General features: G+C 48.0%; 1 protein-coding gene across 1 annotated transcript; it reads left to right on the top strand.

The window, feature by feature from the left end:
- Positions 1-9692: 9692 nt before the first annotated feature.
- Positions 9693-16609, top strand: LOC130490594 (zinc finger protein 883-like). The gene is made up of 5 exons (XM_056864445.1): positions 9693-10013; positions 11113-11183; positions 13624-14582; positions 14667-15000; positions 16237-16609. Exons 1-5 carry the CDS (start codon positions 9693-9695, stop codon positions 16607-16609), a joined length of 2058 nt encoding a protein of 685 aa, XP_056720423.1.
- The last annotated feature ends 343 nt before the right edge of the window (positions 16610-16952 follow it).

Raw genomic sequence — 16952 nt, 5'->3', positions numbered from 1 at the left:
TCTCCCTCTTTCTCCCTCTTTTTCTGTCTCTGTCTTTGTCTCCCTCCGTCCTTTTCTTTGTCTCCCTCCGTCCTTTTCTTTCTTTCTCCCTCTCCATTTCTTTCTCCCTTTCTCTCTCCCTCCCTTTTCCTCTTTCTGTTTTCCTTCCTCCCTTACCGATCAACTGTGGGCTGCGCCTCCCTGGCACCTCGTTTGCTTGGGCCCACTGCTGGCTGCCCTTCCGCCTGGGAGGGGGGAGTGGGGGCACCCCGCAGGCCTTCTCTGTGTGGCCTCCCCTGGGGTTGCCAACCTCCAGGTGGTGGCTGGAGACCTGGCAACCCTCGCCTCTCCCCACCCCACCGGGAGATCTACACCTGGTATGGCCCCTGAATTATGTCATAAATGTGCAAATGGCCCTTGGCAGGAAAAAGGTTCCCCACCCCTGAATTACAGACCTGTAGCTGAGTCATTGGAAAACCCCTTCTCTGGCTGAACAAACCGGTTCATGCCAGCACAGTCACATGATATACCTGTCAGTTGGATCAGAATGATCTACTTAACAAACTGCAGACTAGATGAGCATATGCACATGCTGACAGACTGATCCCCAGCACTGAAGCCGACCCACTTTGGCTACCTTCATGATAAGGGTCAGTAAAGTGCAAGAGCTGGAGTTTTGGGTTGCGATTTTGTTGTCCTTCAGCCAGTTACATTTCCCGAGTAATGTACTGTGCAGGACTGCTGTAAGGATTACATATTAGGGTGGAAGGGACACCCTTTCTGGAAGAAATATGTTTGATAGGTACAGAAATCTAAGTGTTAATGTGTGTGTGTGTGTTTTTGGAAAATGTTACCTGTTGGTTTGGGTGTGTACCAACTATCAGCTTTTTGGTTATTGTGAGATTGCTATAATCACACTTCCAAATTTCTCTTTTTGTAGGAGAGGTGTAGAAACCTCCCATTTATATGATAAAAATCTAATAAAAAACTGACAGCAAACCTTAGGTTGTTACCAGATGTTTAGTCTGGATATGGGTTCTTTCTCAACCTGCATTTCAGGCAGGTTTTGGGAATTGCAACTGCTTCAGTGGCCATGAGGGAAGGATTGTTCTTGAAAAGGAAGAAGGAGGCGGAAAGTGTCCCTGCAGACTCTTCATCACTACCATAGATAGTGATATTCTTCTCTGTCAAGTAGCCAAGATGGTAATAGGGAACATCACCCTGCCTGGCTGATCTGTCCCAGAAGTGGGGCTAGAGGGATCCCTGCTTGATACATGCAATGGAGACCAGAAGTCTCTCTCTTGGTCTCTGTGCTTTAAAGAAGGTTGACAGAGATGTGGGGTGGGAAAACTTTCTAGTAGTTTATTTTTCTACTGAAATGTTTCCATTGCTAAAGCACTCTTGTGTCCTAAAATTAATAGGGAATGTGCGCCATTGCCAATAAAACATTAGGTCAGTTTGGCAGTTTCTAAAATATAATGAATGTTGTTCAGGTAAAATGTTGGCTGTCATTATGGGGTTGCCAAGACATTCATGCCCTAGCTCAAGTGTTGTCTTCTATTACCTGAACAACTTAGTATTTTCTAAGCATTGGTGGAATGTTCCCTAACCTTACTAGGCTAATTTTTAGTCTCTTTTGTATTCTTCCTAGTTTTCCATTGGCTGACAATGCATCTGAGCATGAATAGAGTGCCTTGCCATTCCCAGTGAGCACCCTTAGCCAGACTTTACACTTCTGAGATTAGAGGGCAGATTTTCTTGACCAGGTTGGGGCTTAAAAGGCACATTTAATCTTTTCCTTAATTTGAAAAAAAAACACATCAAAATAGTTCTTTTCCCCCTCTTTGCGCACAAGAGCCTAGTAAAGGGTTAAGAAGCAGACAGACACAGATCCTACAGAGGCTACAAAAAGGAGGAGCAAAATCCTGAAGTCTCCAGCTTCATCCTTTTGGCATCCCACTGAGCTTGTAAGGGAGCTGGAGGACTGAGGCTCGAGTAGCCCGACTGGGAGATATCTGGACAGGCAGATGCCTGGGCAGATAAAGAGTGGGGGGGAGAAGCTTCCCCCAGCTGGGCAGTGCTGCAAGGGGGGGGTCTCTCTTGGGCCCCCTTGCAGAGTAGGGTCAGGAAGGAGGAGACCAGGCTGTCCTCCAGTACAGTTCCAGCACAGCCCTATTATCAGTGTAGAAAATAATTTAGTTCTGCATATCTTACAGAAAGCCAGGAGAGTGGGAGCCTTCCAGACTTCCTCAGGCAGTCCAATCCATGGGGGGGGGGGGACACAACAGAGAATCCACGTGTATGAGCAGTTGTGGATTTTTCCATTTTTAGGGCAGCACCTGCAGGATGCCCTGCTCAGATGAGCAATGCTGTTGTTGTGGCGTGTGGGGGAGAGGCGGTCCTGCAGATATGAGAGATGAAGGGCTCTGTATGTGAAAGCAGCAACGTTTCCAGAGACAGGGTCATCAGCGCCCTTCAGAAAGGGCACTTTGAACCAATGTAAGTCCTACCAAACAGTGCCAGATAACACAAAGACAAGAGCAAGTTCAAAATGTTCACTTATACAAGTGCAGGGCTGCTGCTTCCCCTGAGCACACTTCAGCAGGTACAGATGCTGCTCTCGATGCTTTAGTTCTCTCGGGCCTGCGAAGAAATCAGCAGTTTCCGTCAGTCAAGCTCTGGGCCTTCTCTCTCCTGCTGCAGGCCAGACTGACTGAGGGGGGTGGGGCACTTGCAGCTGGTAATATGGGAGCCACTTTATCAACTGCCTGTGTTCTGGGGCCTTTTGCTTGGTGGGCTCTAAATCCTAAACCTTTTAACAGAAATAAAATAACATGTTAGAAAATGACATGAGCTACAGAAACGTTGCTAAACTTCAGGGGAAAGTACACCAGGGGGAAAATTAATTTTGATACAGCTTGTACTCTTATGCCACCACAGATGATCGGTTGCTTGGACTGCACAACGCTACAGATAGTACCTCCCAAAAGCACCCCAGCAGTGAGGACTGAGTTAAGGTCAGCATAATTTAAGATGGGGAGAAAGGGACAAGCAAATAGCTTGTCATGTCCAAATCACAAGATGTCATAGTCCAGCTGTACAAGGCATTGGTCAGACAGCACCTGGAATATTGTGTGCAGTTCTGGAGGCCTCACTTCAAAAAGGATGTGGACAGAACAGAGTGGGTGCCAAGGAGAGCGACAAGGATGATCGGGGCCAGGAGACCAAGCCCTACGAGGAAAGGCTGAAGGACTTGGGAATGTTTCATCTTGTAAAGAGGAGGTTGATTGCTCTCTTTCAGCATTTGAAGGGCTGTCATATGGAGCAGGGCAGGGAGCTGTTCCTGTTGTCAGCAGAGGACAAGACTCTGAATAATGGGTATAGATTATCAGCAGAAGGTGCTGGCTGGATATTAGGGAATTCCCCCCCCCCTGAAGAGTTGTTCGACAGAGGAATCGGCTGCCTAGGGAGGCGGTGACCGCCCCCTCTCTAGTGGTCTTTAAGCAGCAGCTGGACAAACACTTGTCAGTAGGGTTGACATGTCCCTCTTTGTCACCAGCAGGCGGTTTTGGGGGCAGAGCCTGAGGAGGGTGGTTTTGGGGAGGGACTTCACTGCCATAGAGTCCAATTTCCAAAGTGGCCATTTTCTCCAGGTGAACTGATCTCTATCAGCTGGATATCAGTTGTGATAGCAGGAAATCTCCAGTTAGTACCTGGAGGATGGCAACCTTACTTTTCGGGGATGCTCCAGGCTGAGCAGGGGGTTAGACTAGGTGGCCTGTATGGCCGTCTCCATTTGTATGATTCTAAGAAGGTTAGGAAGGCAGCAGGAAAAGAGGAAGACCCAACAAGAGATAAGAACATAAGAAAAGCCCTGCTGGATCAGACCAAGGCCCATCACGTCCAGCAGCCTGTTCACATAGTGGCCAACCAGGTGCCTCTAGGAAGCCCCCAAACAAGAAAACTGCAGCAGCACCATCCTGCCTGTGTTCCACCGCACCTAAGATAATAAGCATGCTCCTCTGATCCTGGAGAGAATAGGTATGCATCATGACTAGTATCCATTTATCTAGAAGCCATGAATACCCCTTTCCTCCATGAACATGTCAACTCCCCTCTGGATTGACTCTATAAAGCACTGGTTCCCAACCAGGGGTCCATGGACCCCCAGGGGTCCGCGAGAATGAAATTAAGGTCCGCGAAACAAAGTTATAAACCTATAATAAATTAACATTTTCAATTAAAAGTTCTCTATTATAAAATATATATATTCAAATATAATTCTAAGTTTAATGTTTAACTAACAGTTATGATTAAAGTTTATTTTCAAATTCCCGGAATATTTATTTTGAACCTTGGGGTCCCTGCACCGAACAAAAAAGTCCTAGTGGTCCATGGTCAAAAAAAGGTTGGGAACCACTGCTATAAAGGAAGCCACGGCCCTCAGTTTGCAAGATCTGAGCAAGGCTGTTAAGGATAGTACACTTTGGAGGACACTGATTCATAGGGTCGCCTGTGGTCAGAAGCGACTTGATGGCACTTAACACACACAGCACACAAGAAGGTGGAGGGGGATAGTGTGCCTCTCCCTGACCCTAATCCCCCGCCAGGTTGTTATAAGCTTGTCATAACTCCCCTCCAGGCCAGGAGACCTGTCAGGTACCCATTTCGTCCCATCCATCCTTTCAAGGGACGGGAGATTTTTCTCTGGATGAGCTGCCAGCCCTACCCTCCCTGTGGCTCCCAGATAGAAGAAAATGCCTCCAAGGGGTTTAAAGCCAGCATTTTCATCTATGGTCTTGCTTCTTTTGCGGGAGGGAGTTCCCCTCCTACAATTTCCCCCGACCTCACACAGTTGTTGACAGGATAATAAAAAGGGGAACGGGAGTCGATGTAAGTTAATTTGGATTCCTATTTGTGAAAATGGAGGGGGGGGGTGTTGACCAATATCTAACATAATGTTAATTCACAGTGGGTAGCCGTCTGTCTGCAGTAGTAGTAAAGAGCAAGAGTCCAGTAGCACCTTAAAACCTAACAAAAATATTTTCTGAAGAAGTGAGCTGTGGCTCACGAAAGTTCATACCCTACCAGAAAATATTTTTGTTAGTCTTTAAGGTGCTACTGGACTCTTAACATAATGTTGTTTTCAAAAATGGAAACTGCATTTTTATTGGCAACCCCGATAAAGTTCTGTTTTTATTACCGCATTTAATTGAGAAGAAATGTATCTCTTTGTGTATAAGGATCTAAAAGAGCGCAATCCTCAGTCTGGGGATGTGGTTATATATTGTTAGGTCATGCTTTAAAAAAAAAAAAACCGGATGAGCTTGTATTAATAATAACCGTCTATTGCCCTATGAAGAGCCCAACCAAACGCAGGCAACAACCACCCTCTGGAGGTGTTTTGATATTGGTGGGAGGGGAGGGGACAGAGCCCGGAGTCCTAGAAAGGAGGCTGCATTCGGACCCGCCCCTTTCCCAGGGCTCGCTCTGACCCCGGAAATGAACTCCCCGCGCGCTCTCGCGCATGCGCTTTCCTCCCCTGGAGCCCACGCTGCTGCTGCTGCTCTGGGGCCGGATCCGGCACATTCCCCCCCCCCCTCCACACACACACACACACACACACACCCTTCCTTGGTTCTGGGTGAGTAGAAGATGTTGCAGCCCCATAGAGGAGAGGTGGGGAAAAAAGGGGCGGGCAAGAAAAACGGGGGAGTGGGGGAGCCCTTTGTTTTTGCATCTGGTCTGAAGCTGCGGCCCTTGGGGGGCTGGCCAGGGAGGTTGCGAGCAAGAGGCAGCCGACTGGGGGCAGAGAGAGTTGTTCCTAAAATGCCTTTCTTTTTTGGGGGGGGGGGATGGGGTGAACGTGGCTGCTCGCGGCTCAGCGAGGTCCTCGGAAGGCAAAGCTGCCACTTCTTCAGCTGCCGGTCCTCAGCGAGGCCCTCTGTCTCAAGGTACAGCACAATGGCGAATCCTCCACGTAGGAGAGGCTGACAGCAAAATGGAGAGCGGCCTCTCTTCACAGCCCCTCTCTTCCCCAATACCGTAGCTTTGGACGCGAGTGTATTTATTCTTTGTCTGTTCTTCTTTAGTCCTTTTGAAATCCTGTCCTTCCTCCAGGAGCTGGAGGGGGAGGGGGGATGTACGTTGGTTTCGCCTCCTCCATTTTGCCCTCCCAATAACGAAGAGGAGCACAAGTTCCCACTAAACATGGACAGTGGAAAGCAAGTTTGAGGAATGAAAGGTTTCTCCAGGTTCGTCAGAAACCAAAAAATCACCTGGGGACGTCTGCAGCTATTAGAGATGATGGGTATCAAGGCGGATGAAAGCTCTGAAGGGAGTCTGAGCAGCAAACCATGAAGCTATTTCTTTACAGGGATACATTTAGATCTACGGAGAGAGGCTGCCGTTTACATCCCCATTTTCATTCCCTTTGCTCAGAAGTCCTGTGTTTATTTTGCTATCCGCTGCATTCATTTCCTTTTGTAACCAATGACTGTCCATACAGCTAAAGGATTTCTTTTCTGAAATTGGTCTGTGTTTGCATCTCTGACAACACTTACGAAAGACATACCCGGATCACGCTTATTAAGGTACCAGTCAAAGCAGTCTGGACTTTTGCAGACTTGGGAATATTTCTAACCAGTTTCATTCCCAAGGGTTCCTTGCTTCCTTGGCAGTTTGGAGTGGGGGAGTGATTTTTAATTTGGAGAAGTTTCTTAAAGGCCTGCAGTGGAGACCAAGCTGTCAGGCAGGCGCAGCTCTCACTGTTAGCCTGGTGGTGGCAGCAGAGAGTCAGCCCCAGGCGTGTTGGGGAAGGTTGGACTCCCAACTGAAGAAGGGGACTCCTCTGTGAGATCTAGCAGCTTAAGATGTGGGACAGTTAACTAAAGTCAACTCTTAAAGTAGAAGCACTATTTCAATTAGTGCTGATTTTAAAAAGCTTTAGTGTAGAGATGGGCAGAATGGCAGCCACAGGGGTGGCGGTGGCAAGGAACACAGCTGTGCATCTTCTTGCCCACACAGTGAGGGAAATGTGTTTTCCCCAAAGATTTCAAATTTAGAAAACACCACAGTAAGAGGGAGGGCCCACAAGGTGACCAATTTTGGGATGAAGTCATGTGGAGGCTCCAAAACCAGAGAATCCCTGTGGAAATTCATCCTTTTTCCGGAGCTGTTTTTTTGTATCTTGCAGTGCCATCTACTGGCAGAATATATGTTTGTCCTGGTGGAATGACAACAGTCATTTTGTTTTGAGACACTGGGAAGATGTTACAAGAACACAGATTTTCAGTGGAATCGTTTCTGAGAGTAAGCCCCATGGAATAGGCCCATTTTTTTAGATCCATTTCTCATGGAAAGGACAAGAAGCATTTGTCATTTGTCTGTAGCGCTAAAAGGGTAAACTGACCAAGATTTTTGGAAGAGAGGCTGAGCAACAAAACTGGTTGTAAAAGAAGAAAGGCTCTTTTCCTGTTGGGAGGATGGGTTTGCTTCTGAATTGTGAAAGACAAGCAGAGGCAGGAAAAAAAATCTTCAGATCTGCAACAGCAGGGAAAAGCTTTGCAGCCAGATCCAGGGAATATTACATACGAATAAGTCATTGGAGGATAAGGTTTTAGATGTTGGAAAACAGTAGTGCTGCTATCATGTGTGGGATTTGTGTGCAGCAGCGGGGTTGGTTTTAACTGGTTTGCAAATGTGATATTTCTTATGTATGTTTTAATTTGTCAGATGCCTTGGCAGCAGAAAGGGGGCCTGAATTTTGGAAATAAAAATAAATTCTCACCAGTGGTGGCCAAAGGGAGGCCCAGAAAAGAAGCCAACGATGATCACATGGGAGGAATCATTTATGTCGATGGCTGCCCCACATGCTTCCAGTTTTCCTGGGGATTCATTCCCCCCTCCCCAGTCCCGTTCATCCCCAGCAGCCCTTGTGCCCTGACTGGGAGATTCTTGATGCCCCTCTCCCCTTCCCCTCTGCTGGCTGCTTGGACAGAGCTATTGCCTGAAGTTTTTATCCTAGTGAGCATATCTTTTCTGAAATTGATGGGTGTTTGCATCTCTACTCACACTTATAAAGGGGAAACTTGGACAGAGCTTATTAAGGTGCCGGTCAAAGCAGGCAGTACTTGTCGAGTCAAGAATATTGCTAGTCAGTTTGGTTCCCAAGGACGCCCTGCTTCCCTGGCAGTTTGTGGTGCTGTTTTTAGCCTTAGTGTGCTTTGTGTGTGGGAGAATGGCCTTGCAGCTAGATCCTGGAAAGGCTTACTTAACTAGTCAGTTGTAGGGGGAGAGACAAGTTTCAATCTTGGAGAAGAGAAATGCTGCTATTGTGTGTTTTTGAGGCGGCTTTACCTGGAAGTGATGATTGCTCCTCTCCTTCAGCTGGCCCTCTTATGCCTGCTGACTAGCTGAGAGTCAGCGGGCAGCCCAGTCAATTGTTTAGTAATATCGCACAATAACATTAATCCTGGCCTGCAAACGATCATGAAGACACTCCTTCTGATCCACCGGGGCAATCCTTAGGGGTCTTTTGGCCAGGGTCACTGACGTGGCTCCATTCTCTTTTGGGTTCTTTGCGCCTTTTTGATATCTTTCCTTCTTTGTCACCATGTTGCTAAGGGTATCTCTCCATAGTCAGAGGCAACCCGAAAGAAGGGGAAGGAGATGGAAGAGGAGGATGCAGAATCTCCTGGAACTGGCCAAAGAGCAAGAAAAGGCTCCCATCGCATCCAGGCTGGGAGTGGTGTTGAATTCTGGGGGAAAGCTGTGCCAGAAATCCTGGCTCAGGACACTGTGATCTCAGATGAACATTGCCAGCATTTCCGGCACTTCTGCTACCATGAGGCTGATGGGCCCCGAGAGGTTTGCAGCCAGCTCCATAGACTTTGCAACCACTGGCTGAAGCCAGAGAGGCACACCAAGAAGCAAATCGTGGACCAGGTGATCTTGGAGCAGTTCCTGAGCATTCTGCCCCTGGAGATGGAGAGCTGGGTCAGACGATGCGGGCCGGAGACCAGTTCCCAGGCAGTGGCTCTGGCTGAAGGTTTCCTCCTGAGTCAGGCAGAGGAGAAGAGGCAGACAGAACAGGTGAGGGGGTCCTCAGTCAGTCCATTCCAGCAGCGATATCTGACCTTAGCCTAAGACCTCCCTGCCAGATATTTATCCAAATACTTGACCAGGGTTGGTAGAAAACATGCCCTTAGGTCTTACCGCTGAGGGGCAGCTCTGCTGGTCAAAGCAAGGATGAGGAGTCTGGGAGTGGGACAGGATCCATCTCCTCAGCTTGTTCCGTTCCTTCTCTAACCCATCACTCTCGCTGCTGTTTCAGATGTGGCGACCCTCTGTGACGATAGAAGCTAACTTCTCTGAGGCGGAAGGAGCTTCGTCAGAGGACGGACAGAGGGTGCAGGTCCAGGAGTGTGCCCAAGATGCCCCCTCACCTGGTAAGCATGCCTTGTGCCTGGAAGGGATTGGGGCACATTGTGAAGCCGCTGCGTAGAAGGTTTAGACCAGGGGTGTCAAACCCCCGGCCCGCAGGCCAGATCCAGCCCCCGGAGGGCCCACGAGCCAAGGCAGCCAGCCCCCACTCCCCCTCCCTTTCTAGGTTTCCTGGGGCGGCTCGGGCCTTGCTGCCCCCCCCGTCCTTTCCCAGCACACCAAGACCTGTGCGGAAGTAAGCATGGGAAGGAGCAACAGCCACCACCGCCATGTCGGGTTCAATTTTGTCGGGGACGGAAACCAGCAGCCTGAGCGACCCGCCCCCTTCCCCGGGTGCACCAGTCTCCTTATCTCATGGCTGGAGGTGGAAGATGCGCCTCGCCGCCGCTTCACACCATCCCACCCCCAGGAGAGGAGGTGCCCACCCAGCTGTGCCCACCCAGCCACCTCCCCCCGTCCTTTACGGGTGCAACGAGGCCTGTGCGGCCACGCTGCGCCCACCTTCCCCCGTCCAGGCGGCTGCTTCCAGCCTGGGCTGCACCTTGCGTCCTCTCCGGCCAGCGGGATGGTGTGAAGCAGCGGCGGCAGTGGCGAGGCGTGTCTTCCACCTCCAGCCATGAGATAAGGAGACCGGTGCACGCCGGGGCCCGCGGCCCGCCTGTGCCCGGGGAAGGGGGCGGGTTTCCCGGGCTGCTGGCTTTCTTCCCCCACAAAACTGAACCCAACACAATGGCAGCTGCTGTTGTTGCTGCTGCTTCCTCTTGTTTACCAGCCCAGGCAGCCGCTTCTCCCCCTCCTTCTCCCTGCGCCATAGAGGTTTGCAAGCGGTTGGGCCGGGAGGCGCTCTTGTTTGCAATCACATCTCACCTTGCCTCCCCAGGGCAGGGCTGGCCGAGCCCACCCACCCCAGAATCGCTCGAGGGCTTGCAAGCATTGCTCCAAGGGTTGCAAGCATTGGTTGGGGGAGCTTTTTCCAAGTGGGGAAGGAACTTTTTGCAAGAGATGCGAAGGATTGCTCCGGCTTAAAGGCTTTCCAGGGATGTCTGGCAGGCCACAGCCTGAAACAGGATGCTGGACTACGGATGCCAGGCCATGGCTTGGTACCCCCATGGACATTGGGGACAGAGCATGGGGTGGATGTGAGGACAGGTTGATGTCTCATCTGGCCGAAAACCTGGATGTGACATCTGAATGTCTGCACTCTGGAATCCCATTTATATTACCCTTAAGGTTTCACATGCACTAAAGTGCAGTCTGAGTTTTCAGGTGGATGTTAAAACAATGTATCGTGCAACATCATTTCCACCCCCTCTCTTTCTCCTGCCAGCTTGGACTCAAGGGCATGTGGGAGAACCCAACCAGTTGACAAATGGTGTCCCTGGGCCTTTGGCCTGGTCCCATTGGGATGCTGTAATGTTTTTGAGCTCCAGCTCACAGAGCACATTTCAAATCTCACACAAGTCGGAAATGTGTTGCCAGCATTTATAACACCATGGGGCTCATGTGTACCTGGTGAATCTCTGCCACCTCTCCCACAGTTTCCTAAAAATCCTTACACATTTTCTTGAGTGTACACAGGGCAGGTTTCACAACCCTAACAACCAGGGTGCGTGAAGCAGGATTCCCTCAAGCAAACAGAATAGGAAGTCAAAGCTAAGGTCCTTCCTGATTATTTTGTTTGCCTTGCAGGAAGTGAAGAGATGCTATCAATCCACCGTCTTTGTGGAGGAGCAGAAATGGCTGCTTCACCTCCAGTACAGGTAGGGGAAATGAGTGGGAGACAGCCCAGATGCCCTTTCCTTTCTCAGGGAGGCTTTTGCTCCTGCAGTTGTTGCTGAGGTGTTGGAGTGAGTGAGGCTCTGAATGCCACTCTCTTTACCCACACCAAGTTCTCTATCCTGCACTCTCCCAGAATACTCCCTTTCCGAGTGCTGTCTGCCTGGCATGATCTCTGACATGGGAATCTGCTTTTTCTTTCAGTCTCTGGCTTCCTTTGAGGAGGTGGCCGTGTATTTCACTGAGGCAGAGTGGGCCCTGCTGAATCCGGGCCAAAGAGCTCTCTACAGGGAAGTCATGCTAGAGAACTATGGGAACGTGGCCTCTCTGGGTAAGGGTCTTTCATAGGTGCCAAGGGTGTGAATTGCTATCACTGGGATAATAGATGGATCAAAATATTGAACAGCAATACGTTGTTTTGAGGGTTGCCTCACTACTTGCCCACTGCTGGGGGCCTTGAGGAGTTGGGGTGGCAGAGAAAGCGATGTTCAGCAGTGCCAGATAGATCGACCCAAGATACCTGCGTGCGCCAGAGGCACCTGAAGCCAATGTTGTGGCCCTCGCCCAAGCTAGAAAGGGTGTCCTGGCCAGAGGCTGATGTGGGATGAGAGGCCCTCAGAAAGACTCTGGAAGGGGCCAGATACTAATTTCTAAATTGCCAACCTTTAAAACACACCCTTCCCCCAGACGGGATTACAGTCACCCACTCTGACTGTGATCTAGAACGTATTCGCCCCCCTTACACTGGTTCGATTGTTGACTTTGATCTTGACCAGCTTTCCAACCTTCCACTTCCAGAACATTTTTTCCTCTTACTTGGATTTCCTTCATTCCCCGTATAAGAATGATCATATTGTCTCTCTCTCCCCATGTCAAAAAACCAAAAATATAAGAGAGACTACGGTGGAGACAGACAAAGGCCTTGTGTCTGAAGAAAGGCTGGGAAGTTCCTCAAGGAGATCTCAAGAGAGTATTTCCTTCCTAAGTGAGCTGGCTAGGAGTGAGCATTCTTCACGATTATGTCAAGGGAAAGGGCAAGGAATAGCAATGGGGGATTTCTGCTTGCCTTGTTAGCAACTCTTGGTTTGGCGGAATTATAAAGCCCGCTAGGAAAGGAGGAAGGGAGTCATTCTGGGGGCTGGGATCTGGGTAGTTCGACAGTGCCTTCTCAGCAAAACCACAGTTATGGCTCTTGATTGGCTGCAGTTTCCATAGATACTATAGATTCCAGGGAAAGGTGGGTGTTAATTAAGAGCAGTTAGGCTGGATGAGGCCCAAGTCCCATCAACCCTATCCTACAGTGGCCACCTAGATGCCCTCAGGCCTTACCTGCCCCCCTCCCCCAAACTGGCACCTATTCCAAAAATTGTGGGTGTCCCCTTTGAACTGTGGGTTTCACTTAGTAATGTTTTGGAGTCTACCTTTCCCCCCACCAAACATATATTTTTGGGAAGCTGAAAACCAGCTGTTCATGACTATCATCACAACTCAAAGGAAACTCTCTGCACTAGCAGGACTGGGTATCATAACTTAAATCATGAATCGCAGACAATCAAAGGAGCTGCATGGCAAGTCAAATGTCAACACTGGGGAAATTATTCTTTGCCACTTTTGCCCTTAAAGTACTTATGGGAATTTTGGGGAGGGGAGAGCTAGGCAGAAGATAAAAACAGATCTACTGGAGGGCCTGGCAGGAGACAAAGTGTGACCAGCAACTCTGTTTGAGGGGAAAGGAATTCTGGCGGAGTAAATGCCCACCCGTTCTGCCTGAATAAATGCCTGATATGTTGACTGGCTTCTTGCATGGGTGTTGATTGGATCTCTCTTTATTCCAGTGGCAGATGTAGAGGACACATTTGGAGAATTTCAGGAATTCTCTTTGAAAAAAGCCAAGAATGAAGAGGCCAAAGGAAGCTTCATGGATGGAGATGGACCACTGAGGGAGGAGGAAAGCCAAGCAGAGAAGACAAGGGATAAGCCCATTCCTTGCCAAAGAGGAGGCTTCCATGAAACTCTGGACCAAAAACAAAAGTCAGTCCAAAAAAGAAGAAACAAAGGCCTCTGTGCTACCCTGAACTACTCAGATCAAACCCAATATAGTATCGATTTGCAAATGTACACTGGAAAGAAGACCCATCAGTTCTTGGAGTGCAGAAAGAGCTTCCTTTGCAGAGCAGAGCTCCTTAAACATCAAATAACACATACAAGAGGAAAACCGTACAGCTGCTTAAACTGCGGAAAGAGTTTCCCACAGAAATCAGGCTTTGTTCAACACCAAAGGAACCATTCAGGAGTGAAGCCATTTATCTGCTCAGAGAGTGCAATCACATTCTTTCAAGGAAGAAAGGGTAATGTACACTTTACAAAGCACATTATAACAAAAGCACATAAATGCTTTTGGTGTGGAAAGTACTACAAATACAGATCACAGCTCCTTGTACACAAAAGAATACACACAAAGGAAAAACCCTTTGAGTGTTCAGAATGTGGAAAGAAATTCACTGTGAGTTCCAGTCTCCAAATAAATCTAAGGACTCACACAGGGGAGAAACCTTTCGAATGCTCAGAGTGTGGAAAGAGATACAGTTGCAGTTCCAGCCTTCTGCAACAAAAGAGAACCCACACTGGGGAAAAACCATTTGAATGCTCAGTGTATGGAAAGAAATTCAATCAGGGTAGTGATCTTCAAAGGCATCTAAGAATGCACACAGGGGAGAAACCTTTTGAATGCTCAGAGTGTGGAAAGAGATTCATTTCAAGTGGCCGTCTTCACCGCCATAAAAGAACCCATACAGGGGAGAAACCATTTGAATGCTCAGTGTGTGGAAAGAGATACAGTAGCAGTTCCAGTCTTCAAATGCATCTAAGAATCCACACAGGGGAGAAACCATTTGAATGCTCAGAGTGTGGAAAGAAATTCATTCAGAGTTCTGATCTTCAAAGGCATCTAAGAACCCACACAGGTGAGAAACCTTTTGTATGCTCAAAATGTGGGAAGAAATTTAGTCAGCGTGCCCATCTTCTACAGCATCTAAGAACCCACACAGGGGAGAAATCTTTTGAATGCTCAGAGTCTGGAACAAAATTCACTTCAAGTGGCCAACTTCAACAGCATCAAAGAACCCATGCAAGTGAGAAACCTTTTCAATGCTCAGAATGTGGGAAGAAATTCGGTCGGAAAGTCCATCTTCTGCAGCATCTAGGAACCCACACACAGGAGAAACCTTTCGAATGCTCAGAATGTGGGAAGAAATTCAGTCGGAAAGTCTATCTTCTGCAGCATCTAGGAACCCACACACAGGAGAAACCTTTCGAATGCTCAGAATGTGGAAAGAAATTCAGTTTGAGTTGCACTCTTCAACGGCATCGAAAAATCCATATAGGTGAGAAAAATTTTGTATGTTCAGAGTGTGGAAAGAAATACAGTAGCAGTTCCAGTCTTCAACAACATATGAAGACCCACACAGGGGAGAAACTGTTTGAATGCTTGGAATGTGGAAAGAAATTCTATAAAAATAGTGATCTTCAAAGGCATCTAAGATCCCACACAGGGGAGAAACCGTTTGAATGCTCAGAGTGTGGAAAGAGATTCAGTTACACTTCCAGTCTTCAAAAGCATCGACGAAGCCACACAGGGGAGAAACCGTTTGAATGCTCAGAGTGTGGGAAGAGATTCGGTTACAGTTACAGTCTTCAAAAGCATCGACGAACCCACACAGGGGAGAAACCGTTTGAATGCTCAGTGTGTGGAAAGAGATTCAGTTCAAATAACTATCTTCACCAGCATCAAAGAACCCACACAGGAGAGAAACCTTTTGAATGCTCAGAATGTGGAAAGAGATTCAGTTGGAGTTGCACTCTTCAATGGCATCGAAGAATCCACACAGGGTTTTGTGGGGGGGTTTAATGGGATGAGCTTAATCAAATATTTAAAAGGTTAGTGCATTGGAAGTTTGTGGAGTGTGTTTTTAATTTTAATTCAGTTGCAGTTCCAGTCTTCAAATGCATCAAAGAACTTAAATCGGGAGAAACTGTTTGGATGCTCAGAGTGAAGAAAGAGTTCAAGTGGCCTTCTTCACCAGCATCAGAGAACCCACACAGGAGAGAAACCTTTTGCGTGCTCAGAGTGTGGAAAGAAATTCAAATCAGAGTTGTGATCTTCATAGATGGTGGTATCCTTCTCTGTCAAGTAGCCAAGATGGTATTTGGGAACATCATCCTATCTGGCGGATCTGTCCTAGAAGTGGGGCTAGGCGATTCCTGCTTAATACATGCAGTAGAGACTAAAAGTCTCTCTCTTGTTCTCTGTGCATTAATGAAGGTTGACAGAGATATGGGGTGGGAAAACTTTCTAGTACTTTATTTTTCTGCTGAAATGGTTCCATTGCTAACGCCTTCTTGTTTCCTAAAATTAACAGGGAATGTGTGCCATTGCCAATAAAATATTAGGTCATTTTGGTAGTTTCTAAAATATAATGAAAGTTATTTGGGTAAAATGTTGGCTGTCATTATGGGGTTGCCAAGACATTCATGCCCTAGCTCAAGTGTTGTCTTGTATTGTCTGGACATCTTTCTAAGCATCGGTGGAATGTTCCCTGACCTTACTCCCTTGTGTATTCTGCCTAGTTTTCCATTGGCTGACAATGGATCTGAGCATCAGCAGAGTGCCTTGCTATCCCCAATGAGCACCCTCAGCCACACTTTACACTTCTGGGATTAGACAGCAGATTTTCTTGGCCAGGCTGGGGCTTAAAAGGCACATTTAATTTTTCCTTAATTTGAAAAAAATAATCAAAATAGTTTTTCCACCCTCTCTGTGCACAAGAGCCTAGTAAAGGGTTAAGCTGACAGAGATGCAGTTCCCAGAGAAGCTTCAAAAAAGAGGAATGAAATACTGAATGATTTAGTTCTGCATAACTTGCAGAAAGCCAGGAGAGGGGGAGCCTTCCAGACTTCCTCAGGCAGGCCAATCCATGGTGGGGGGGGCACAACAGAGAAGCCACGTGTATGAGCAGTTGTTGATTTTGCCATTTTCAGGGTAGCACTTGCAGGATGCCCTGCTCAGATCAGCGATGCTGTTGTTGTGGCACAAGGGGGAGAGGCGGCCCCGCAGATACGAGGGATGAAGGGCTTTATATGTGACAGCCAATACAAGGCCTGGGACCTTCGCATCTTTGGGACCACCTCTCCTGGTGTGCCCCCAGAGAGCATTGCACTCGAGAAGTATCAACTCGCTCATGCTTCCCAGCCCAAGGAGTGCGTGGCCGTCCTCGACAAGGGCCAGGGTGTTTTCTGCCTTGGCCCCTCGGCCTGGTGGAAATGCCTCCCTAGTAGCATCAAGACCCTGCGGGACCGTAAGGATTTCCACAGGCTCTGCAAAACAGAGCTATTCCACCAGGCCTACAACTGAGGAAGGCTGCCGGTTGTAATCTATGGTTTCCTCCCTATCCTCTCCTGTCCATGTTTATTTTATTGATTAAGTGGGGGAGCTGACTGCTCTGCCAGGTCTCTCAGCAGCAGACATGATTTTAATGTGCCATCTGATATATTTGTATTGATTTATATTGTTACGGTATTAATAATTTTAATTATTTTTATTGTAGATGTATTATGATCTTATTGTTGCTGTTTTTATCTCTTGTTACCCACACTGAGCCTGGCTTGTCTGAGAACTGAGGAAGGGCTTGAAATCTAAATTAATTAAATAATAAATAAATAAAATGATGCATGGTGAGGAGAGAGGGGACAGGAAA

Source organism: Euleptes europaea, chromosome 1 (assembly GCF_029931775.1).
Source record: "Euleptes europaea isolate rEulEur1 chromosome 1, rEulEur1.hap1, whole genome shotgun sequence".
In the NCBI taxonomy this organism is placed as follows: Eukaryota; Metazoa; Chordata; class Lepidosauria; order Squamata; family Sphaerodactylidae; genus Euleptes; species Euleptes europaea.
The sequence above is the reverse complement of the archived record's forward strand: the minus strand, read 5'-3'. Positions and strand labels throughout refer to the sequence as shown.